Source organism: Puma concolor, chromosome B4 (assembly GCF_028749965.1).
Source record: "Puma concolor isolate L17-30 chromosome B4, mPumCon1.1.hap2, whole genome shotgun sequence".
NCBI classification, from domain to species: Eukaryota; Metazoa; Chordata; class Mammalia; order Carnivora; family Felidae; genus Puma; species Puma concolor.
Window position 1 is genome coordinate 38,795,531 of NC_141673.1, and position 27,225 is coordinate 38,822,755.

The 27,225-nt window shown below is 35.2% G+C and overlaps 1 protein-coding gene across 2 annotated transcripts in view; it reads right to left on the reverse strand.

Moving 5' to 3' along the window:
- Positions 1-27,225, reverse strand: part of PTPRQ (protein tyrosine phosphatase receptor type Q) — a 257,649-nt gene that overhangs the window by 158,274 nt on the left and 72,150 nt on the right. For both annotated transcript variants that reach the window (XM_086712736.1, XM_086712737.1), the window contains exons 27-34: positions 24,565-24,737; positions 15,129-15,306; positions 13,670-13,831; positions 13,383-13,562; positions 12,454-12,561; positions 12,033-12,314; positions 1,031-1,213; positions 565-666 (exon numbers count right to left, since the gene is read on the reverse strand). In XM_086712736.1, coding sequence (XP_086568862.1) covers positions 565-666; positions 1,031-1,213; positions 12,033-12,314; positions 12,454-12,561; positions 13,383-13,562; positions 13,670-13,831; positions 15,129-15,306; positions 24,565-24,737 — 1,368 coding nt within the window. The remainder of the gene's footprint in view (positions 1-564; positions 667-1,030; positions 1,214-12,032; positions 12,315-12,453; positions 12,562-13,382; positions 13,563-13,669; positions 13,832-15,128; positions 15,307-24,564; positions 24,738-27,225) is intronic.

The following is a 27,225-nucleotide window of genomic DNA, read 5'->3' on the forward strand; positions in this document are numbered from 1 at the left end:
AAAAGATATGTTTAAATATTCAATATTTAATAAGGCTATTAGCATTCAGGAATGGTATCTTGGAAAATTACATACAGAAACCTAAAAACTGGCCTGAACTCATTATCAAGCTAGTCCTAATACAGTAAAAAAAAAAAAAAAAAGAAGGGGGGGGAGGTTGCAGGTTGACATAACAGAATCTACTACAAAACTGATGTAAATGTCTATTCTTATGAACATTAAAGTTGAAAAACACAGCCATAACATACATTAGTTTATATTCAAACCATTAAAACTGAAATTTTAGCCTTAAAAACTGCCATGAAAAAATATTACTAATTTTTTACAGAGCACGGATGACTTGAGCATCAAATAAGAACATTTTATACCTGATTTTATTGAACATAAAGCTGACTTTGCTAGCTTCTTTTACTCTGTGACAGTGAAATTTCTGTATAATGCTGACATGCACATAACTGATACCCCAATCTAAGAGAATTTTCACATTATATCTTCATTTTATGCACATGTTTTTTTTGAAATGTGATGGATTCAAAACATATCAGGATCCACTACTGTATTTACCATCCTCTTCAGTCAGTATACTTATGGGTGCGCTCCGAACTCCTTCACCCCTGAGTGTACTAGCAGACACCTCAATCTTGTACTGGGTATATTTCTTCAGTCCTAAAAAGAAATAACATAGGTAAGTTGAGACTTATAAAATATCCTTTAATAATAGGCAAGAAGGAAACTATGAAATGACTCTTAATCTTCCAAAAGTAAAAATTAAATGAAAATGTACTTCTTTCAAATAGTAAGTCCTATTACAAAGACAAAATGGTATAGGATAAGGTCACAAAGGATTGACTTTGAGTATTCTTTCATGTGACTGTAATAAATTCCTAGTTTATTTAACCAAAAAGCCAGTATTGTCATACTCTGTACAAAATGAATCCTACTTACCACTTATAATATAAAAGCAAGCTAATATTTTATAACCACATTGTCAGTACAAATATAAATGTACAACATTAAATATTATTTTTACCTTTAATGCTTTGGGTCAAAGAGGTTGTATTTATAGCTCTTTCTTCATTTCCACTACTTCTCCTGATGTAAATTGTATATTTTTGTATGATTCCATTAGGACTACTTGGGGGAAGGAACGATAGCTCAATCTCTCCAGAAGATATATTTTTGTAGGTAACATTTTCTGGTGCACTATCGGGCACTGGGAAAAAACAAAAATATAAATGCATAAAATAATTCCATCTTAAAAATATATTCTTAAAAAAATCTATTTTGCTGAAGTTTTAAAAAATTTTTTTAATGCTTATTTATTTTTTGACAGAGACAGAGCATGAGTGGGGGAGGGGCAGAGAGAGAGGGAGACACAGAATCTGAAGCAGACTCCAGGCTCTGAGATGTCAGCACAGAGCCCAACACAGGGCTCGAACCCCAGACCATGAGATCATGACCTGAGCTGAAGTCAGACACTCAACAGACTGAGCCACCCAGGCACCCCATTTTGCTGAAGTTTTGATCCAAGTACACTAGAATATGTTTATAAGAACATTCACTAGAGTGTAATTGTAATAAACATCCTAAATGGAATAAGATACACATAACTTATACACTTAAAACTGTATAGAAAAAATTTTATCTCAAAAGAAATTCATACTATGATTCTACAAAATAATGCTTATAGACGATATTTTTATTAAAATATTTGAGATGGTATTAAGCTATTTCTGAGGATCATACAGATGGAAAAAAAATTGAAAAACACCTAAAAGTCAATTCTGCCTTTCATTAATAATAATAATATATAAAACATTAATAATTAGTTTTGTATATAACGTATGATAAGGCAAGGAATCCTTCCTAAGTATAATGTTGCACATTATGATCTGTCAGGAAAACAGTCTCCTAAGGATATAGGATATCGTTAAATAAAATACTAGTTTGATGTATCTACTAATGTTCTTATTGTATTGAATTCAATGGTCACAAAAAGTTTCTCCACATATGTTCAAATACTAATACTACATGTGGGATTCTGATTCTGGTAAATATTGAAATAGATACCCTACACTGAATGACTATATTAATTAAAACAATTAAAACCCTTCATAAAATTAAAACAAACTTTTCTTTAAAGGAATTGAAGAGTTGACAACAAAACTAGAAATCTGTGGTGGCCAAAAAACAAAAGCAAAAAAAAAAAAAAATAAATTACACACACACAAAAACACAGTAAAAACAGGTATTGTGAAATGGAAGCTGGTACTAATGCCAGCTTTGTCTTGAAGGGTACTGGTCAATCCGGGTGAGGTTGAGTTTTTGCAAAACAGCTATGCGGAGTGCCAGATAAAGAACCGAAAGACTTGGGCCAACAGAAGAGTAAGGGATATCCCTGCATAATAAGCTAGAAAGCCAAAAGAATGCAACTTCAACCATGTTAGTGGACAATTCCAGGGGGTACCTTGAATTCTTCTGCAGAGTACCACAGAATTCAGTGTGAGTGGTAGCTGCTGTTCTTGTGCAATAAGGTATGTTCACCCACAGGGAAAGGGGAGTGAGAAGTAAACCCACCATGCAAAAGAGGACAGAGGAGAATTTTTTTTCTCGCTGCTCTCTGGATAAAGATGCAAAAAAGAAAAAAAAAAATTATGCAGTTTTGGAAGTGCATGCCTATTCCTATGAGTCTATGTGGCTCAAATCCATGCTACCTAGATAGCCTGAAAAACGTTCACTTCAGAATTTAAATGAAAATGAATCTGTAATCCTGAGTTGCTATTATTCAAAAGCAACTAGCAGAAGCAAACATAAATCCTCTCCAAAGGAACTCAACTTCAACTCAGGCCACATAAATTTACCACAGATAAATTTCAAGGAAAATGTGCTGACTGATAGCAAATCAGGCACCAATAAAGACAGCAAAGAAAACAGAAAAACAAAAACAAAAACAAAAAACCCTGTCTCTCTCTGTCTCTCTCTCTCTCTCTCTCTCTCTCTCTCTCACACACACACACACACACAGACTTCAAAAGACTTCAGATATTGAAATTACCAAAGAATAAATATATGAATGCCTAATGTATTTCAAGAGATCAAACAGATTTGAAAATATGAGCAAAGAATTATTCTTTAGATAATAATAAATGATGCATATAGCCAAGCAGATTTGAAAGAGAACCAGACAGGCCTTCTACAATAGAAAAACAAAATAACTGAAATTAAAATTATTTTAATGTATAAAAGAGCATATTAGATAGAGATGGAGAGAAATTTAGTGAAAAGAATGACAGTATTGAAAAATTATCAACAATGGAGCTCAGAGGAAAAAAATACAGAAAATGTAAAGAGCAGATAAGAGACAGGAAACATATATGAAGGAGTTTAAGATAGATAACAGAAAGAAGGAGGAAGAAGAAATATTCCAAAGGGTAATGGCTGAAATTCTGAAAAATGTTGAAAGATATCAAAGTTCAGGTCAAGGAATCTCAATAAGCTCCAAGCAGGAAAATATTTTTAAACAATCATATTTAGACACATCATTGTAAAAGTACAAATAACAAAGAAGAGAAGATCTTAATAGCACCAGAAAAAAACAAAACAAAACAAAACAGATCATCTACATAGGAATGACAATTAGACGGACAATTGACCTCAACTGAAAAATGAGAATTCTATCCCCAGAAAAATTAACAAGAGCAGATAAAAACATATTCTGACGATCAAAACCAGAAAATCCTCAATGAATGAAGTTATAAACAATGCATTAGGCAGAAAAATATTTACTGGAGATGAAAAACCACAGTTGCAAAGATAATGGTTTAAAAATTGCCTGCATGGGGACAATAACAGTAATGACTACTTTGAGGGATTAAACAATATAAACTAACGACATAAACATTATTGCCATTATAAAGTCCTATTATAAGAATATTTCCTTTCAGGGGCACTTGGGTGGCTTGGTTGGTTAACTGTCATACTTAGGCTCAGGCCATGATCTCATGGTCGTGGGTTTGAGTCCTGCACTGGGCTATCTGCTGCCAGTACAAAACCCACTTTGGATCTCTGTTCCCCGCCTCCACCCCTCCCCAGCTCATTGTCTCTCTCTCTCTCTCTCTCTCTCTCTCTCTCTCTCTCTCTCTCTCAAAATAAATAAACTTTAAAAAAGAGTATTCATTTCAAAAGAAATAATTGAACCTATATATTGGCACTCAAAATATAATAGATATTAAAGTTGCTACTAGTAAATTTAATGAAGCAGAAAAACAAAATTCAAAAGCCTTGAAAATGTGGATGCAAAACCACTTGTCCCCAGTTGTTACCTGTTATGAAGTGTATTTCATCTAAGGCACACTTAATAGGAAAAACTGATGGAAGAATATTGATATTTCTAAAACTTTGGGAAGAATTGTAATTTAATACATAGTTTAATGTATCAATATAATTCTACACAATATAATCTTTTTGCATACATTCAAAATTTCTAGTTACCTTCTCAAGCCAACCCATTACATTGAGAAAAATTCTCAAAAACTACTCTGAATGCTTTCTCAACCTTCTGGCTCTAAGAGAAATCTTGGACCTTCTGAGAACATTATATTTTACCACTCTTGGGTAACAGGTAGTCATTGTTTTTCTCCTACAACCCCTATAACCATAGAACCTGGGAGTTGAGTAGCTGTATTTATTGCCCATCTTTGCCATATCCAGATCATTTCTCCTTCCTTCTTCCTGAAGAACTCTTGTGCTACCCCTCCTTAAGACAGTCATCTAGTGATACCATGCCACTTCTTCAAACATCTTAAAATTTTAATCACCTAAGAGGGGAGGAGGGGAGGAGGAGGGGTTAAATAGGTGATGGGGATTAAGGAGTGCACCTGTCATGATGAGCACTGGGTGATATATGGAATTGTTGAATCACCATATTGTACATGTGAAACTAATATAACACTTAATGTTAACTAAGTAGAATTAAAATGAAATCTTAAAAAAAAAAAAAAAAACAAGAAGAAAAATTTATCACCTAGATGACTGGACTGACTTTCTACCAGTCTTAAAGGATGTCAACATCAATGTAAATGATCTTTCCAATTCTCTGGACTCTGTATTCCTTGATCTCCATAATTCCAATTTTTCCTCCACCCCACTTTAACCACTAGCTTTTATGGCAATACCTGAGATCTTGTTATTACCGGTATTCCTTTCTTTGGCAACAGTTTATTGTATTGGCACTCCAAAAATTCTTTAACCCTCATCCAATCTTCACGGTTCATCATCTTCCTTATGTCTCATCTCCCTACTTACTTGGACCAGAATCCATTGCCTGCCAATAAAACCAGTCCCTAGCAATCTCCATCAACTCCTTTTTCCATCTTGCTTTCCAGCAAAATTCCAATTCAGGTTAAACCAATTTCATTGCTAGTTCCAGATCTGCAGTGAACAGCTGAAAATGTCTGAACAAAACAAAACTCCAGCTAACAAGCCTTATTTACATTTAAACCTCAAATTTCAAATGAATCTTTTCCACTGCCCAGCAGCCTCTATTTTCCTTTAGTCAGTTCAGTCTCCCCTTCTGTTACATATGTTTTTCACCATCTTTTCTGTCCACCATCATCCAATATCACTCCCCTTCTTATTCAAAGCTGATAAACTTGCTTCTCACTTCATTGAGAAAATAATAACACTCAGAAAAAAACTACATTATCTTCCTACCACCAATTTCCCTTTAACTGCCTTCTCTACTTAACTCCCTTCAAAGTCCCAGCCCTGCATTTCTTCTTTATTTAAATTCCAGTTTGTTAACATACAGTGTAATATTAGTTTCAGGAGTAGAATTTAGCGATTCATCACTTACATACAACACCCAGTGTCTTCCTTAATACCCAACACCCATTTATACCATCCCCCTCCCATCGCCCCTGCAGTAACCTTCAGTTTGTTCTCTATAATTAAGTCTGTTTCCTGGTTTGCCCTGCCCCATGTTCATTTGTTTTGTTTCTTTAATTCCACATATGACTAAAATCATATGGCATTTATCTTTCTCTGACTTATTTCATTTAGCATAATACTCTCTAGCTCCATCCATGTCATTGCAAATGGCAAGATTTCATTCTTTTTGATGGCTGAGTAATAGTCCATTGTATATATACCGCTTCTTTATCCATTCATCAGTCAATGGATATTTGCGGGGCCCTCCACTTCTGTGGTAGATTCTATTCTATCTAGTCTGAGACTTTAGAACTGAAGTTATTCCCCCTCTGTCATGTTAATGATTTTTCTCTCTGTGTTGAATTATTCCTATATTGTAAATATGTGAAAACACACACATTATATCACAGCAAAAGAAAAAAAAAAGACTATTGATTCTCTTTGTCCTTTCAACTATTGCTCCATTTTGGCCTGTACGTCGTATCAAAATTCCTCAAAATCTGCCTTTACTCATTTTCTCCACTTTTAATGTATCATTCTGTCTTAATCTCACTTTAGTTAGGCATTTTCCCCCATTTTTTCCATGAAACCCACTATCATGAAGTCATCAGTGATCTCCATATTGCCACACCACTAATTAAGTGTGTGCCCTCCTCTTCACTCTGAGCAGAATTGGACCTAAAAAATAAATTCCTTCTACTTGGAAATATTTATTCACTTGCCTTACACAATCTTCTCTGCTTTTCCTCTTACCTCACCACTGCTCACTTCTGCTTAGTCCTTGACTAAATCCTCTCTGACTTCCCAAAGTCTATAGGTGTATAGGACATAGGTGTATAGGTGTATTCTATAGGTGTATAGGACAAGTCTATAGGACATAGGTGTATGTCTTCTTTCCATCTCTATCTACACTCCCTCTGATGTGACTTTATCTCATCCCTTGACTTTGAATACCAGAGATATGGTAATTTATTCAAATTGTATATTCAACTCTGGATTCTTCCTGTGAGTTTCAAACTTACATATCCAATTGCCTTAATGACAGGTACTCAGATATTTAAAACATGGTCAAAACAAAACTGAATTTCCTCCAAACTGACCTTTTCTCCAGGCTTCCCTGTCTCAGTAAATGGTACCAATATAATAGGGAAAGATAGGATAAAATAGGCAGAAAGGGGAAGATTAGGACCTGAGGCCCCTGGGTGGGGAAAAGCACATACAATGGAACAATGCTGGGAATGCCTTACCATAGCAAACCCCCTCGGGCATAAGGTTTCTCTTAAGAATGTAACAGACACCACCTACTACCCCTCAGGTTTCTCTCAGGAATCTGATAAAAGACCTGACTAAAAATAAATAGTAGACCTTAAAAATCTATGACCCAAAGGAATGGTATAGCCATAGACTACCCCCTCATACAATGGAAATGAGCCAATCAGGAATGGACAACCCAGCACCTAGAACTATCAAGCCAATAAGGGTGGAGACTGAGAAGGTACAAGGGGGAAGGGTGGGGGCAGGAGGGTGGTGACCAGAACCTTATAAAACAAGGACCCTTGCCTATAGTCGGGGACATTCACTTTCAAATGTCTCCTCTCAGTAAAGACAGCTTCCATACTATTCTTTCTTTCTAATCTTATACTCTAATAAACTTTTGCTGGCTGCTCATTTTGTGTCCACCTCTTCATTCTTCGAAGCCATGAGACAACAAATCGCAGGTATTGTGCTAATACTGCAACGCCACCATTCACCCAGATATTCCAACCAAACACCTAGTAATTAAGCGTGATTTTTTTTCCTTCACTCCCAAATCCAACATAGTCAGGAATGATCTTCCAAAACTGCAAATCATATCATGTTCTTGTCATAATTCTTCAATAGCTACCCATTACAATTAAACTCCAAACCTCTAAGAATGACACCCAAAAATCTGCACAGTCCACCTTTGCCAGGTTCTCCTCATCTGCTAATTCTCTCCGCATAACTATGATTACTCCAAAGAAAGAAAGGCTCTGCTCTTCCTCAACCACATACGGTATCTTTCTACTTCAGGAACTTCAGGCTATTGCTATTCTCCTTCTGAAGCATTTTTCTTCCTTAATCTCATCTAGTTTACTCCTACAGATTGTTAATGTCTCCAGGCAAATACAGTTTCTTCAGACAAGACTTCCCTCAGTCCTCTACCTCAAATAGCCTGCTTACTAATCAATACTAATCAGCCTGCTTAATTCTCTCTTCTTTCCCTAATTTTCTTTTCTTCCTAGAATACACTGGTACCAAAGTCATATATAGCATTTGTTTACTGTGAAACTTCTAGAATGTTAAGTTCCAAGAAAGTAGGGATTTTCTCTTACTCACTGCTGCATCTACAATGCATATGATAAGGAAACCACAAAAACCTGTTCAGGGAATAAATAAATATGTTCAACTGGACATAAAACATATTTAAAAACAAGAGAGAAATTCAAAGCTAAGCAAAACAAGTAAGATTGAAGTGAATAGCTCTTTAATTGCAAGAAAAAAAAGGATTTAGTAATGCTATGCTTGAACTTAATAACTCAGTATTTTTGATTTTGAAAAATTCTCATTGGAATTTGCTAAGTTGTCCCTCTGGATTTGCACACCTATCACCAGTAGTCAGAATATAAATATGCATCCCTGACCCCAGGCTGATATCCTTTGCATTTTTATTCATTTATCCTTAGGGGATAACCAGTGCTGGGTTCAGGGGAAATAAAGAAGACAGACTTGATGACTTACTGATTTGGGAGAGTAATGATGCACTTAAGAGTTTTCCGAACTAGCACAGTGTGTCCAATTGGAGAAGTATTGTGTAAAATAGATAATTCATGAATAAAAAGTAATTGTTACAAACAGTTGGAATAAGCTAAATCTATTTAAAAAATAAAAATAAGAAACAAGTTTGTTCACAATGATCTGAAAAGAAGAAGTGGGAAGTTGCTTGGAGTGTGCCTAAAAATTGTTGTTTGGCATATACAGTTTTAATATTATATAGAAAAATTTTTAAATGCTATTCATTATAGAGTCCTATACAAAATTTTGATCAACATATAAGCTACTACCCATTAGTGGTCATTACCCCAAATCAGACATATTCAAGGCATTTTGTTAAAGGCTTAGTATAAAGTTATGTCTTAAAAAGGAAAGAGAATACACAGAGAACCTCAAAAGGTAATTTGTATGAGAACTTAAAGTTCTTTATGTGATTATTGAACTCTGTGAAAAAGCATGAATTGATTTCATTTGTTTGTCAACTGCACATACTTAACACACACACACATACACAAACACTCATGAGATCAAACGTATTGAGCTTTTCTGCTTGAACACAAGGGTATTTTACTTCTAGGCATTAGTAAACTCTGATTCCCCAATCAAGAGAAGCATGTGAATAAATTATTTATTTCTTTTACCCAGCAGCATTAACATATTGCTAACTACATCCCTCAATTTCTCATGAAACAATATTGAAAAGAGAGTTCTTGTTTTTTTTTATAATACCAGTAGAGGAAGAATTTATTTAATAAGAATAGGAAGCCTTGGTAACAGATAGACAGTTGTTCTTGATACATCTTGCTTCAAATGACACGTTGAGACTACTCAAAATTTTAGCTTCCTCTTTTGCAAAAAGAGCTAAAACTGGTGTAGCAAACATACTACAGAAAAAGTCACTAATGTAGACTTCATTGTCCACCAGTTCCATCTAGATGAAGAATGCAAAGACATCGAGAGTATCCTAATTCAGATCAGAGAGCTAGAGATTAGAAGCGTGGACATTGAACATTATGCCCTATTATTAGACCTGTTTTGCTTCTGAAGAGTCTAGTATCAAAATGACCCTTTACTCACCCAAATGGGTGAGCTAGTGAGCCGTGGTGTAAGTTATTTCCTTCTTTATTTTTCTCCCTCACTCTGGAGGTTGAAATGATCAGCAAGCTTACCTCCAAGTCCCAACATTACTTCTCATCTACTCTGATTTTTGAGTCATTTCACTCAAGTATTTCTAGGTCTCCACATCTATGTATGTAGGGTTCTATGTATTTTTCTAAGATACATTCTAAAACTAATATTCTCACTTTTAACTACATGTCAAGTTAAATTCTTACATTCACTTAAGGTTTATTATCCCTGCCTTTGAATTAAGATCAGACAACAGATAATAAAATGAAAGTTAAATTAATTTTCCAATACTAAGTAAAAGATTGAATGCATGTAATAATTAGCAAACAACAACAAAAGATTATTGTATAGATAATCATTAAGATAAGATGTTCTTGATGCTGTGACCATTTAAGTAGTGAAGTATCTGATAAGCATTCGTGCATATAGTGATTGTTTAATATCATAACAGTAACTTTGAAACTTACTTTCCTTCCTCGTCTTATGCAGAGCCCAAGCAGCAAAATACTACTGCCAACAGTTAACAGAGAGACCCTAGATATATTCTATAATTTAGCAACTTTATTGATGGCTTCTAAAACAGATTGTACCGTGAAAGGAAATAGGCTTTCCAGTCTGACGAATTTGGGTTCCAATTCCAGCTTCATCACTTACCAGCTGGGTGACCTTAAGCAATTAAATATCCACAAATTAATTTTAACTTTAGGAGGTCAGAAATTCATTTTCCTTTACAGTGCTATTATTCCCAGTAGGGCTTGGCATATTACAAATATTTCCTGAAGGGATGAACCCTTCAGACCTGTTTTTCATTAGGCAATGAAGATAATAATATCTTAATGCTTTATTATAGAATTAAAAAGGTAAATTTCATGAAAGCCAAAGGCAGAGCCCAATGCACTTTGCAGGTGTCTAAAATATGCTTGTTTCTTTCCTTGACCCAGTGTAAACTATAAAGCTAGATCAGGTAAAGAGGAGATTTTTTTTCTTAAAAAAATACTTACTTTAGGTACAATATCTTTAATAAAAGCAATGAAACATGCCCATATACAGTTTAACATCAATTAGATTTCACCTTCAGGGATAACTCTTCAAGCTATAAAATGTTCCTTTCATTACTCTTTCATTTCTGCAATTACAACTATTGTCATTCTCTATGGGCTCTTTTGTGTCATCTCATTTTATTAATTTCAGTGACCAGTCTCAAGAAGGTGCTCGTAGTCAAAGATAAGTTGCTTTACTAGGTACCTAGATCCTCAAGGTTAGAGATGGGGCTGCACATATAGCATCTGGATGAACCATGTGAAATTGCTGATATTTGGCCATTTATGACCAATAGGAATAGTAATTCTACATGGTTCAATGAGTATTCAATAAATATTTAATTTTTTAAAAGTAGGAACAAAACAGTAACTTTGCATTTAGTTATTAATTCTCAGCATAAATTACAGAGTTGGCTTAAGAGTGATGCTTCAATTATACAATTATAAACATAAAATAAACAAAAAACTAAGCCAATATATGATTTTAAACATAAAATAAACAATAAGCTAAGATCAGGCAAAATAGCAAATATGCTATTTGTACTTACATCACTGAAACTGAAACACAAGTGCATAATTCCTTGCTTCCATGATTTCCTTTAGAAGGGATACTCCCTCCCCTCAGCCCAGCGACTTTGATAACATCCATTCTACCCTACTCTTTAAGATCCAGGTCAAATGCTACCTCCTGGACAAGGCTTAACCAGGCATGAGCTTCCTGGCTCCCATTCTGCATCTCTTTCTATATATATACCTCATTGGCGCAGAGGAATCTATTCTTATAAGTGTGTCTCTGCTTTTACCTAATTTGAAAGCATGTGGTTATTCAACTCCAATATACAGGTTCATTGAAAGAATCTTTGGTTTCTCAAGGTCTTTCATTTGAAAAACTCACTGGTACTATTTTGGAGTTCCTGTATATGTAAATCAGACTTTAAAATTTTACACAGTAAGCCTTTTCCCATACCTCACCAGAAAACAACAACAACAATAACAACAACAACAACAACAAAACAGATAAATTTCTGGGTTATACAAAAAGAATAGGAAATTTTACGTTATTTAAAATATAAACAATATGACAATTGTCAGCCATGTTTATTTCATTACTATGTATTATTAAATAACAAACAAAAAACTTACCAGTCTCAGAAGTCCTTACAGAGAGGAAAGAAGACAACTGATTGCCATGACCAAATCTGGTATATGACCTGACAGAGATGTTATAGAGGGTGTAAGGTTTTAAGTCCTTTAGAATTATGTTTGTGGTTGAGGTGTTCTTCATAAACAAGGTATCCCTATTTTTATAGAGCACTTCATAAGCAACAATAACCCCATTAGGTTTCTCAGGAGGTGACCACTTCAAATTTATTTCACTTGCAGTAACATCAATAACTTTAACATCTTGAGGTGACGATTCTGGTTCTGGAGGATGAAAACAAAATTTTAAATACATGAATTCTTTCATGCTTATTGCTTCAGACACTAAAGACAGACAATAAATGTCAGTAAGCATGCAAAACCACTAGTTACTTTTTATTAAAATTGCACCTGAAATTCTTACCATCTTCTGGAGTTCTCACAAAGATGTCATTTTCTTCAGACAAAGAACTTTCTCCAACATGGGTTGAGGCAGCCACTCTCATTTTATATTTTGTGTATTTCTTTAACCCTATAATGACAACAGGTAATTTGTTCAAAGATTGTGAAATAAAATTCTTATTTTAGGGCCATTTGACATAGGACTAGTGAAAATAATTTATTTGGGAGACTGGCTCTCCAAGTCAGTTTCCTTATAATCCCATTCTCCCCAAATTCCTTGGGCTTGAGGGTATTTCCACGTTGGTGGTATTTTAGTTCTTTCCTCAATATTAGGGCAATGATCTGAAGCTGAACAATTATTTTTGGCACATTGCAAGGACTGTGTTGACTTGGCACAAACACTATGTCAGGTGAGTTCCTTCAGGTGAGTTCATTCATTCAAGCTTGTAACACTTCATTTCGATGTAACAGATATAAAGTTCCCCGTGTTTAAAATTTTTTTTTTAGTTTATTTATTTTTGAGACAGAGAGACACAGAGCATGAACAGGGGAGGGGCAGAGAGAGAGGGAGACACAGAATCTGAAACAGGCTCCAATCTCTGAGCTGTCAGCACAGAGCCCGATGCGGGGCTCGAACTCACGGACCGTGAGATCGTGACCTGAGCCGAAGTCGGACGCTTAACCGACTAAGGGCCACCCAGGCACCCCTAAAGTTCCCTGTGTTAAACATATACCTATGATACTTGTAATCTGATGATGTCATTTCTTTGCAGATAAATATAGATAAAGAAAACCATCTAATCAAGTTACTCATGCACGTATTTTTCAAGATATCCACGGCAGCACAGCACAACGAAGTCTGAAATGATGCAGCATATGTCCAGCAGTGTTCGAGGCAGAAAGATGCATATTTTCATCAGAACAGGAATGTTTTAAAAAAGATTGTTCTACCTGTTATGAGAAAGCTGTTTTCTGTGGTGGTCATCTGGAATGCTCTGTTTGTATCCAGTTCCACTGCATAAATTGTATAATGAGTTATTTTTCCATTGGGATATTCTGGAGGATCCCAATATAACAAAATAGATGAAGAACTAATATTTTTATAGTTTATAATTTGAATGGAGCTTGGCACTTGTAAAGAAGAATGAACAATTAATGTGAATGAAAGAAAAAAAAAGTATTATAATGTGTAAGAGCAATATTTGTAGGTAATTATTTCAAAGGAAATACATTCTTACCTTGCTCATGTGTCCTAACATTAAGAATCGTTGGTGGTCCTTCTCCCATGATGGTGAAAGCAGATACGCTAATCATGTGCTCAGTGAAAGGTACAAGTCTTCTGATAACATAAGACAGCTGCTCAGCAGAAACGTCAGTGATATACAGATTCCTTGCAGTTCCTATTTGAAATCAGTTTAAAAAAATTATGATCAAAATTATGTTTCCTCACAGAGTGAAATCTTAAACTTGATTTCACATTCGCCATTAATTTCTTCGTGTACTCCTTTAAATGAAATAATAAAAATATGTATAAATAATAAACATGCATAATTAATAATAAATACATCCTGGAATATGAGATTAATGAGAAAACAAAACCTTCTCAAAGGGACGAGCTAGGAATTTTATTAAATGAAACACTAGGTAATATAACAAATTAAAATGTTATAAGCCAATGCTATGTAGCAAGTGAATGTTATAGAAATGAGACTTTTATTTGGACTTAAAGATCTCCATACCTTTATTAAAGCCCATGGAGCTTTAAAGCAAGCATGCATGGGTAACTGACACATAAATATGTCTGAATAAGGATTTCAACTAATGCTATTTTTTTTTATTAAGAACATATGCTTCCAACAATGTTAAATAAAAATTAGGCCAAACAAGGTACTCAAGGAAACATCTGTATCAGAAATTGTAGGCTTCTTAATTTTTAGTGTTGCTCATCTTTGCACAGGAAAAAAATGGATCAGTAAATGAAAAAACACATATTTAATGTAATGTGATATAGTTGACTATTCCATCAACAAAATAACACCTCTAATTTGGAATGAAACAACAACTAAACAGAAAAAAAGGCAATGAGAAAAATGTTCTTCTAACTTAGCATTTTAGAGTGACCAGAGAGTCATTCATATCTGTGTTGTGTAACCAAATATTTTTAATTTGCTATTTATGACATTCTTCTTTTAGAAACAGTAAGATCCATTGACCCTGACAAGCAAGTGTATATACTAATGACATCACCACGTCATTGGGGTCACCTACACCTGTTTATCACCCCATGCACTAGGTTGTAACTTTCTGACCTATTTACCTTTAGTGACATTTGAAAACCTATTAGTCAAAAGCTGCAGAGAGTGTGAGGCCTGTAAATGATTTGAAGATATGTTAATCCCTCCCCATCACACCTGCTTTGGCAACTGTAATAACTGATTGTCTATGCAGCTTGGCCAAAGACTCTAGGGTGCTACTTTCTCTAGGAGGAAGGTCAAATGGGTTAGGAGGGGCCAGCTCCTGCCTGTGTGGCATATCCATTTGCTGCATGAGGTTATCCAACAGTTGAAGAAGAAAAAAATCTGACTCTAGCCCGTGAACCATTAATAATTTGGTTGAACTCTAAGCTAAGGTTCATATCTGTGCTAGCTAGTACTGGGGCGTTGAAAATGCTTCAACGAACATAAAAATTGTACCTACCAAATGTCGAATGCTGGTCTTCAGCTCTGTTCCTCATAGGAAAGTTATGTGGATGACTATTATATATAGCTGAAGCAAGCGAATACAGGTCTGAAGATATCTCTGCTGAACCCTCAAATAATTCTGCCATTGACTCTACTATGTTCACAGTTTCTGGAGCCATGGGATCATTTATATACTGTAATTAAAGACAGACATTTACAATGACCATTTGTAACAGCTACACTTAATAGCTGTTATTAAGCTACAGTTAAATACTTCACTCAAGTATTTAGTTAAGAAAAACTAGTAACTTTGGAATCACACTTTGCAAAAAGATAATATTATTTCCATGACTACTGTCTCCATTACATTCCCAGATTTCATTCTAAAGCTACTAAATTCCTGCATCATTTTGACACATTCTCATCACTCCATTATCTTAAGAGATCAATGCCATATTTTTGAATGAAGGAGATACTTGTTTCTGATTGGAGTTAGTTACTTTATTATAAAATTAGACATCCTCATACAAAGGTTTAATAACTAGACTATTTTAAAACTATCCACCCTCAAAACTAAGTGTTTTAGGCATACTGCCTTATTAAAATATGTTTTGCTTCTCTGTGTGTTCTCATTTGTATATGAGGTATAAGAGGCCTGCATGCCTGCTTGATACATCAATAATGGTAATTTATCTATAATCAATTGAAGTTATAGACAAGGACAGAACTGCATGGTAATAGCTTTTAAACAGCCTATCCAAGGCTCTCGACCTAACGAATATTTTAAGTACCTGCAATTGCTCCTGGATCCCATAATGTACTTTACACATGTCAAGTTCACCAAAGTAACAGACACTGAAGTGAAAATATCAGGGCATATTACAGATAAATACAGTAGGAGTTTCTATTTGGATAGCAAGGTGACTCTCTCCCTTCGCCTTCCCAACACAGCATAACTAATTGAGGAAAGGGTATTTGGGCCAAATAGAATTAGGTATTTTGTGTAGTTTTTCAACCTTGAAAATAAGACTAAACATTAATCAAAGTAATTGTTGCCTTAAGAAACTTAACAACCAAATGAATTGTGTAGACTCTGGATTCTAATTCATATATATACATATATACATAAGTACATATATACGTATATATACATACCAACATAGGCTTTGAAGACAATCAGGGAAATTTGAATATGTTCTAGATATTAGATGATACCAAGATATATTAGTAATTCTGATAGCTGTGGGGATGGAATCACTGTATGAACCAAAATGTCCATGACTTTTAGAGATTTGTTCTTAGTTAGGCATGGAGGAACAAAATGAAGTCTGGAATTTATCTTAAAATATATCCAAGCAACAGCAACAATAGGAAACGGCTGACACAAGAATGGCAGGATGTTAATTACTGAATCCAGGTGATGGGCAAATAGGGGGTTACTACATTCTCTACTCATATCTGTTCAAAATTTTCCAAGATAAAATCATTTTGAAAAAATAGAAAACACTGCAAGAACTACCCACTTTTGGTCTATTCCCTTTCAAGTTCTGCTTCAAAGCTAACCTCAAAAACCCATTTTGAAAAAAAAGAAAATTATTTTATTCTTTCCTAACTCCATGCTCTTGTACCCTCAAAATTTATAATACATATAAAGGTTTTATTTATGTCTAACTTTTGGTAAACCTGTCTGTTAATTATCTTACTTTTGGGGGGGGGTATCTTTATCCTAGAGCCAAAAACAGGGTTTTTACTCCTAAATAACATCAATACTTAGTATTTAAAAAAAGTAAGAGGTGCTCAGGAAAAATCTCAAGAAGGCAAGGAACTTTTAGGCAGTTTGTGTCTACAAAGACAGGCCGTTTAAATATAACTTTTCTGAGAGATAAAAGAATGGAGAAAAGATCTAAGGAAAGCTAGTTCTCCAAACTATATTTATAAAATAAAATTATCTAAATTTTTTTACATCCTTAGCCAGAAAAATATTGTGATGAAAAGCAGGTGGACACCTATAGGATCTATTCTAAAAATGTTGTGATAAAGAACTCTGGATAGGGAACTCTATACTGGACAAGTTAAAGGTCTTCTATCTTCCAACAGCTCACTTCAGCTCTGCCTCCACAGGGAAATCAGGAAGGGCATGAATCACAAACACATAATTCAGAGATGCTCTGGTATTCCAGTCAATAGTTTATGCCTGAACCACACAGCTGTTTCCACTATCAATCAGTCACTCTTTGAGAATCTATTGTATACAAAGCACTACAGAAGGTACAATGAGGTAGTACAAACAATTTTCCCGTGAACTATAATTTTGCATTCAATCTCCCAATATTTTATACTCCATGTCAGATAAATTATTGAAAGTTAAGCCATAGCATCCCATCAATTAACTAAGTTAATCATCTCTGTTGACAAATGCCATTTCAATGTAAGAGCTGACCTCAATAATTCTGTCTGAATTTCTCCCAAATTCTGGTATTCTGGAAAGTCCCTTCCTAACTAGGGCAATGATTTGAACATCAGTTTTGTAACAACCCAGAATGTTATTAGTTACCACTGAGAGAGCCATGCCATGAATATTTCTCACACTTCGCCTCTTTAAAAAGGCATTTGATATTGGGTTTTACAAAGGATGAAAAAAATATTTTATGGGCAAAAATTATGGGAAAGAACTAGAACTTAAGAAAGTAACTAGAAGGAGCTGAAGTGGAGATTTGGGAAATGGAAGGGAAAAGAGGCCCACTGCAACTCCGAAAGGTTTTAGACTCATTGAGTGAGTCCAGGGCTCTGAACCTCAGCACTACTGACTGTCTGTGTCAAATAATTTTTTTTGTTGTTGTAGGAAGTTTAGCTGCATCCTTGGTCCCCACCCACTGGAAGCATCTCCCCAATTGTGACAAAGAAAAATGTCCCCAGGAATTGCCAACTGGATAGCAAAAATCTCCCCTGGTTGAGCACAACAGTTAGGGAATGTCACAGTTCATCAACATGAAAGGCCTCTCATATGCTACCCAGGAATCCTTGGAATTTATGTGAAAGAAGTAGAAGTTCTTTGGAGTTAAATTCCTAATCCATCTGTATAAACCAACCTGATTCTACGTGTAATAACCTTCATTACAGCTAATGTGATTTTATTTTTTAATCTCTATTATATCTATCAATTTTGACTCACTAAAAGTCTACTGGATTGAATTAATGAAATGTTTGACTTATTCTTAAGAAATGCTTCTATATTTCATTATAGACTATAACATGATTTATGCTGTTATTAAGCTGTGGTAAAAAGAAAAGTTTGCAATTAGCATGTGTTTGGAAATCTAATGGGTATTTTACGTTATTTGGGCGACAAATTCTTAAAGCTTAATTCTATTTCTGTTCCTAATGGTCAACAAAGTAAACTTTATCTCAAGCATTCCTAAACTACTCTTGAGTCCTGTCAGCTTCATTCCATCGCAATTGATAAAGCATTCAGCTGGCTTTCTTCTCAGGTTCACGAATGACAAATATTGATATAATTGTGAAACACATCAGATGAAAAGATGTATCCGTATGATTCTTAGAAATTTGTAACACTAGGCAGTAAGATGGTGTCTTTGGGGTAAAAATGCCCCAGGATTATACCAGAAGAACAAGCACAGGATGAGATCTGAGTGTGAAATTCAACTTAAGAGTAGTCCATGGAGAGATGACTTTAGGGTTTTACAGACTTCAGTCTAAGTGGAATGAGCCTTACAAAGAAATTAATTTTATTCTTTGCATTGATATAAGTGGGAAATGAACATTAAAGAAGAAAATTGTTCTTCTCAATTTGGATCTAATCAAATTACATATGGAATACTGTGTTCAGCTGATTAAGAGACTCATTGACAAACTGGAAAATATACACAGGAGACTAATCAAAAATATGAAGGATCTAGAAATCATAGCTGATGAGAAACTGAGGATGTTAATCCTTAGGGAAAGCATGGCCATCATCTTCAAATGATAAAAAATGAAATCATTGTATATTGCTGTTACTACTACAAAGACTAACATTGAAAAGTATTATGTGTCAAATACAGTGCTAAGTAGTTTCATCCATGTGATATCACTTGATTATAGCCCAAAGAGATAGGTATCAAGAACTCCAGGGGCGCCTGGGTGGCTCAGTTGGTTAAGCGTCCGACTTCGGCTCAGGTCATGATCTTGCAGACTGTGAGTTCGAGCCCCATGTCGGGCACTGTGCTGACAGCTCAATGCCTGGGGCTTGCTTCAGATTCTGTGTCTCCCTCTCTCTCTGCCCCTTCCCTGCTCATGCTCTGTCTCTCTCTGTCTCAAAAATAAATAAAAACTTTTAAAAATTAAAAAAAAAAAGAACTCCATTTTACAGTCGCCTGTTCAAGTTCACAACACTAGTCACAACAGAGGTAGGATTGAAACACATTTCCCTGGTTCCAAATTCCAAGCTCAAAGGCACTATAATCTACCATGTGGGTCTAGAGAGGAGACATGAGACAACCTGGTAAACATTAGAAGACAAATAGTTCCGCTCAAACCAGGTAAAGAATAGGGTAGTTTCTTATTCATCTGTTTATCTTCTGACCTAACAGACTGCCGGGAACTGTATAATTACTTAATAAATATATGCCTGAGAGGCCATAAAGAAGAATATTTTAAAGCTCATAGAAGAGGAGTTGATTCTGTGGTAGCAAGTACCTTATTATCAGAGTTCATCAAATATTTTAGCAGAGGCTGGATTCCCAATGATTTATTAGGTATGTTATACATGAGATTCATATATAAATTTGGAAGTTTAAATAAAAGTCTTCAAACACTGAGATTAAATTTTCTAGTATATTTTTCAAGTATTTACTTAAATATTGAAAGTAAAATCTTATACATGTTTCAGCATGTTTCAATAACCGCTATTTATTAAGAAACAAACAAACCATTAGAGGACACTGGAAAAATAATTTCAATAAGGGTAATGAGATCAGATGAAGCCTAGCATAAGATGATTATAAGTTAATACTTCTTAAGTTTCATCATCATGATATACACAATATACATCATGATATACACATGGTGTTTACCTCTACAATCACTAAATAATATTCTTATACTGCTCTGTTAAGACTCAATTATTTGAGATAGTATCTATTGACTTTCTGCTATGATACTGAGGAGTTAGATTTCTTAAATAGATATATACTTTCCCCATCTGTTCTCAAGTCTTATTTGGTTATGTCTCTAATTTAAGTAATATATTTAAATCTGGAACGATTATTCTAATAGGTTTGTGAAATATAAAATAGTTGGCTGGGAGACTGTGGTGGACAGTCTCTCAGGTGGTCCCCCTATTATTCCTACCTCCTGCTATTCATGCATTTGTATAATCCCCTCCTGTTGCAAGGGAAGGATAATTTTCATCTAACCAATGGAATAAGGCAAAGGTGAGAGGATAGCATTCCCATGATTATATTATACTATATTACACTATATAGATTCTGCTTGCTGGCATAATGAAGTAGATGGCCATGTTGTGACAGTCCTTGTGGCAAAACTGTGGGAGGCCTCTACAAGCTGGTACTAAGTCTAGTCTCCAGTCAAAGAGCCAACAAGAAGCTGAGGCCCTCAGTTCTGCAGTCACAAGGAAATTAAATCTGCTGAAACTCTGCATGAGCCTGGAAATGGCTTCTTCCCAGTCAAGCCACCAGATGAGAACACAGCACAATCAGCCCTTGATTGCAGCATTATGAGACCCTAAGTAGAGAATCCATCTAAGCTGTTTGGATTTTTGACCCACAGAAACCATGAGATAATAAATAAATTAGTTGTCTTAAGTTTATAGCAAATTGTTACACAACAATTACATTTGTGGCAAATTGTTATACAACAATGGAAAACTAATGTAGTAAGGTAACAACAGTCCAGGCAAGAGAGTATGCAATCCTGAGCTGGGGTGGAGACACAGTAATGAAATACAATACACGAAGGTCACCCTTTGGAGGTAATAATAACTGGTTTAACATTGAATGACTATTGAATGCTAAGTATAACCAAAGTCAGAGGTAGTCCCCTGGTTTTGAGTCTTTATGACAGATAGCAGGATGGTGCCATGATCTGAAAAGAGAAATATCGGGCATGTAAAAGGCCTCCTAAATGCTTAGACAATGACCTTCAGGTCAGAGATCTGTGGTGTAATCCAAGGGGTAAAGGAATCCTAAGCCTAGTTGTCTGCTATCTAGGTTTCAAATTAGTCTCTCTCCAGGACTTGTTCTTGATAACTGAAACTATTAATTGCCTGGACAGACTTTCTTCTTATGTGTCTTGTGAAAACATTCATAGATCTCCATCACTGTCCCAGGATCTCTGTCTAGTATCTGTTCCTTACCTCAGCTTTGTCTCCTCCTTCTGCTCATGAACCAGGCCACCATCCCCAAAAGGATTTTTGTTTTGTTTTGTTTTTATGAGGGGTAAATGAGTTTAGATGTGATAAACTCTGACAGAACCTCCCTAGAAATGGCTATAATTATGAATATAGTGTTAGAGAAAGATCAGAGTAGAAAGCAAGGCAAAGGAATAGTGCAGGTGGGAAGCTGTGATTAAAACTGTGAGATCATCAAAAGGTGTAATGAGGGACACCTGGGTGGCTGAGCTGGTTGAGCATCTGACTCTTAATTTCAGCTCACTTCATGATCTCACAGCACATGAGATCAAGTCCCACATGGAGCTCTGCACTGACAGCGCAAAGCCTGCTTGGAATTTTCTCTCTCCCTCTGTCTCTCTCTCTGCCCTTCCTCACCACCCCTTTCTCAAAATAAATAAACGAACTTTAAAAAAATGTGTAATGAGATGGCTGAAAACAGAACTGTCTGGAATACCTTTATAGTGAAGGAGTTAAAAAATTATAGGAGAACTAGCTTTTTCATTTTTTTTTTTTTCATTAAACAAGACCAAAGTTTTACAAAGTTACAGCATATGAAAGTGGAGGAAGCATGAGGGAGAAAAAAGTAAAAAGCTGGAGCCTGGGAGGACAGAAAGATGGATTTTGGAGAAGACAAGGAAGATGGGGACACTTAAAAATATACAACCACCTTATTTGACACTTAGATGTCACTGGTGAGTTCTAACAAGATTTCAGGGATTTAAGAGAATTCTTGTGAAAGGGTGTGGAGGCCATACTTTGAAAAGTCAGAGTGAATGAAAGGAAAGAGTCCTTATCGTATCAAGGTCAAGAAAAAAGGATAATAAATGAACACATTAAACCAGAGATTGCATCTATTATCTCCTTTACTTCTCACCCTGTAAGGTGGGTGTATAAGCCCTGCTTTTAAAATGAGGGCACCACATCTCCAAAATTTGACTTGTCCAAGGTTATAGAGTTAGAAAAGGGGAGAGCCAGGACTAGGACCCAAGTCAGTTGGGATTTAGAGCCTCTGCTACATCAACTTCCTGAAAGATGAACCCAAACACCAGTCACATGGGAGAGCCAAAATACCAATAATGGGCCTGATCTAATAAAGAAAGATACCGTCATAGAAATAAGGAGAAGTGTTATGTTTCCTTTTATTGAGAGAGGATAAGGAAGCTAATAATGAATGTCAAACGGGGTGAAAGCTTCAATGCCATCGTTAATAATCACAACAGGTCACAATTATGTAGCATAGCACTTACCATATGCCAGGTATAGTTCTACCTCTTTTATGCACATTAACCTACTAAGTAATTATTAATACCTTTGTCATAGGGACTCTTATAATCTCTATCTTTGAGAAGAACAAACTGTACAGATCAGAAGGGTCAGGCCAACTTTCCTAAGGTTAAACTAGCCATGATGGCAAAACAAAGGTTTAAAACCAAGCATTCTGTCTCCTAGGTCCATGCTCTCAATCTCTCTACTGTGGAGCCCATTAAGTGACTAGGATATAAACCCAGATTTATATGACCCCAAAGCTCATGTCCTTTTCCGTATATCACAGGGATTACAAGCTATGTCAACAGAGACAGAATCACAAAGAAGCCTTTCTAGAACGTCTCAGCTTCAAGAGAAAAACAGGTGTGGCTGGCTATTCAACAGATGTCATTAACAGAAGTGGGAGACCTGTCACCCAGTCGCAAAACAGCTAACTATCTAATTTAAGACTATCTTAGCAGGAGCAAAGGTTTAAACTTTGCCCTTCGTCTGAGTTGTCAACTAGAGTATTAAAGAAAGTGTAACTCACATCTTTTGCACACAGAAAAGGAGTAAACATAGGATTGAATTTTAATCCTGGGCTGGAGATGGTGAATAATTTGGAGCAATAAATCCTGGGCAGCCAGAGTGCATTGAGAACATAGTAACATCAATTTTCAAGTAGGTACGAGAAGTGGAAGAAGGCTGAGACTAGAAATAGAGTGGACAATATGTACGGGGAAAGATAATAGCACAGAAAAAATAGCTAGAAAAAAACAGTGATTCTGGACCAAAACAGTAGAAGCCAACTGCTGAATAGCCATCAGGTAGTGTCTGCAAGGCCCAGTGATTGCTGCACTCATTGGTACTAAGTACATTTATTTTTGTACCCATACCTGGATGTGACTAATCTGGAGGCTTAAACTCACAGGTGAATAGCTGGCTGGGTAAGGTAAATAAAGACAGGTAAGGGAAACCAGTGAGGCCTGTACTTCTAACCAAAAAAAAAAAAAAAGGGGGGGGGGGGATAAGACTTCCATTGTGAATAGTGGCAAACACATTGTCCTCTTATTTTATGTCTATGAATGATTTAATCTCCTTTATTTAGTCATTTACTTTCTTTAATCAAACATACTCTGTTTGGTTCTTTTTTTTTTAATTTTTTACATTTATTTATTTGAGAGAGAGAAAGAGAGTGTGAGCAGGGGAGGGGCAGAGAGAGAGGGAGACACAGAATCCGGAGCAGGCTCCAGTCTCTGAGCTGTCAGCATAGAGCCCAACGTGGGGCTGGAACTCACATACTGTGAGTTCATGACCTGAAGTCTGATGCTTAACTGACTGAGCCACTCTGGTGCCCCTGAGAAAATTAGCTTCTAATGACTGAACAGGACAAGTCGTTTGTCAACAACAACTGCTAAATTACTGTGCCTTTCACTGGCAACCATTCCAAATTGCCAGCATAGCCTGGAAGGAGTGTTTAAATCATAACAGGAGTTTCTAAACAATTAGTTAACTGAATTACCATAATAATATTCACTTATGGAAGCTCCTTTAGTCCTGCTTAATTGCTCAATTAACATTTTATATGCTGAAAAAGAATAACAGCATTTAACTAATAATATATATTCTAAAAGGAAATATGGCCTCGCTAGACTATCAACATAGCCCAAATTTACTACACTTTGTAACCATGATGCTTATCAAATATTTTATGTTTGAATGCTGGAAACTTTTCCAAATTATGAGGGCTAGAACCAAAAGAAAGGGATCACCAAGAGGTGATGTGAAAGTGCAATACCTCATCTTTTCCCGTGAGCAAAGTATTTTCCAAAATTACTCCTGTTTCTGAAACTAACACTTTGACTCGGTACTGGTTAATGATTCCATTTGGTTGTCGTGGTCTCTTCCAAGTAATTCTTATTTGTGTAGCTTCTACTTCTGCAACTTGTAAATCAAATATTGCACCTGGAACTAAAAAAATGAATAAAGAGGGAAACAGTTTAAAGTATATTATTAAATTTTAAAAATTCCTTAAGTTCTTAGCTCAAAATTTAAGATTCACAAGAAAGTCTATTAGAAAATAGACTAAAACAATTTACTATTTATTAACAATTAAATATGTGTAAGATTCTTTAAAGACACAGGTAAAGTTGAATTTCTACATTTTGTTCTCAAAATGTGTATAAAAATAGGATAATGTGGAACAATTTCCTCAAATTAAAATGTCATAATATTTGTTTGAAACATACTAATTAATAAAATAACTTCCCAAAGAAAGCTGTTTATGGATGATTAATGCACAGTAGAAACCTTGACGGCTTTATAAAGATTATAATAACATATTGAAAAATAATATCCATAAGACTCTGAATGCAATGATATGTAGTGGGTAAATTCAATTAGGTTGCCTTTTAACTTTTTATGTGAGGTTGTTTGAAGAGTTGTTTGATTTTGGTCTGCTGGCTTTACAAATGAATTATGTGAGTTTCTAATTTTGGACTCCCTCACTCTTGCAACAATTAAAAAAAAAAACAGAAACAAACTAATAACTGCTTAAAATAAAGCACCAAGTACTTAAATTCTAGTTAGAAAGTGACCAAAAGTGCCATCCAGTAAACTCTCCAGTGCCACAGGAGTAATAGATCAAGGATAAAGATGCCCTTGACTTTTGTCTACTTTTTGTTTATGGCTCCTTGTGTGATTATGAATAGCTAATTAACTCTTCCCCTAAGTTTGCTGATCTATAAAGTGATCTATAAATATAATTATGGAACCTTGAATGAAAGGAATGTAAGGAACCTTGAATGAAATTTTCAGGAAAGAAAATAATATACCCCTTATGATCAATGTGGTAAAACATTGAATTCATTTCCCTAAGCTGTTTCACATTAGTATAGTTTTAGCAAATACCATCTAGAACAGAGGCACATTAGGGGTATAATATAAATAGAGAATGGCCTTTTTCCCTTTTAAGATAACAAAAAGGAACTGAAAATTAATGTCACAGCTCCCACAAATATTATTTAAAACTAGTGAATGTAATTATGTTTTACATTAACCGTATAAGAAATGTTTGGAGTTTTCATTCCATAGGCTTTTTATCCTTTGTCTCTATAAAGTAATCATTAAAAAAAACCTAGACATTGTACTAATGTAAATAGTTCTAAATGTTTATAATGGTTAATGGCTAGATGGATGAGTGAGTCATTCTTGCCTAAGAGCATATTATTTGATTATTGCAACCAAGATTTTCATGTTCCGCCTGGTAGTAAAACTGGTGCTCAGAAAACTGGGAGATAAACATGAAATGGATACAACTGTATTTTGCTACTTTTTTTTGCTTTTTTTTTTTTAAGTTTATTTATTTAGTTTGAGAGAGCCAGAGACAGCACGAGCAGGGGAGGGGCAGAGAGAGAATCCCAAGCAGGCTCCATGCTGCCAGTGCAGGGCCCAATTCAGGGCTCAAACCCACAAAGCTGCAAGATCATGACCCGAGCTGAAACCAAGAGTCAGACACTTAACTAACTGAGCCATCTAGAATTTGCTAATTCTTTGAATCCCCTTTTCCAAAAACATTTCAGTATATCTATATATAGAACGATAACTGTTTAGACTGATCTCTCCCCACAAAATTTCTCATCTGAAGGCAATACAGTTTGACCTTTCAAGGGTAGAGAAAGAGTTCTAGACTAGGACCCCATAATCACTGATTCACTCCATCATTCAACAGACTGAGCCCTCATCTTTTGGTCACTGTTCTAGGCACTTGAGGATAGAGAGAGAAATAAGATACATAAAACCTTTTGCACAAGTCACCTCTTTCATAAATTTCTTTTCATTAACGTATATCATCCCTAGAGCTTGTGTTACTATCATATTTACCAATACACATTTTTTCAAAGACAGATAAAGTTTCATGTATATGATGATTAATATATAAATATATATTATTTACATATAAATATTTCAATGTATACAAAAATATACATATTTATTATATTATATATAATATATAAATAATATAGTATGTAATCAAATGGAAGAATAGTAGCGGTTTCTTTATCTTCTAATTTATGATATTTTTCAATATAACTTAATAAGTATTGCTCAATGACACTAATGTCCTAAATTACAATTCAAGTAAAGATTAAGTGGTTCTATATTACCTTAAAAATGTACCCAAAACATGTATGAGAACAACTGTAAAGCTATCTTTCTCTCTCTCTTTTTTCAATGAAAGAAGAAAAAGCTTGGGGGATAAAGGAAATGGAGTAGACAACAGTATATCTTGTCCTTAGAAAGATACTTGATCTGTTACACCACAAATTCTTATGGGGAAATTAGAGAAGTATGGATTAGATCAAACTCCATTACTATTGATACCAAATTAACTAAAGAAAATCAAATACAGAAGGCAATTTTTCGTGGTTCAGCATCAATTCTGAGGTGCTGTCCACAG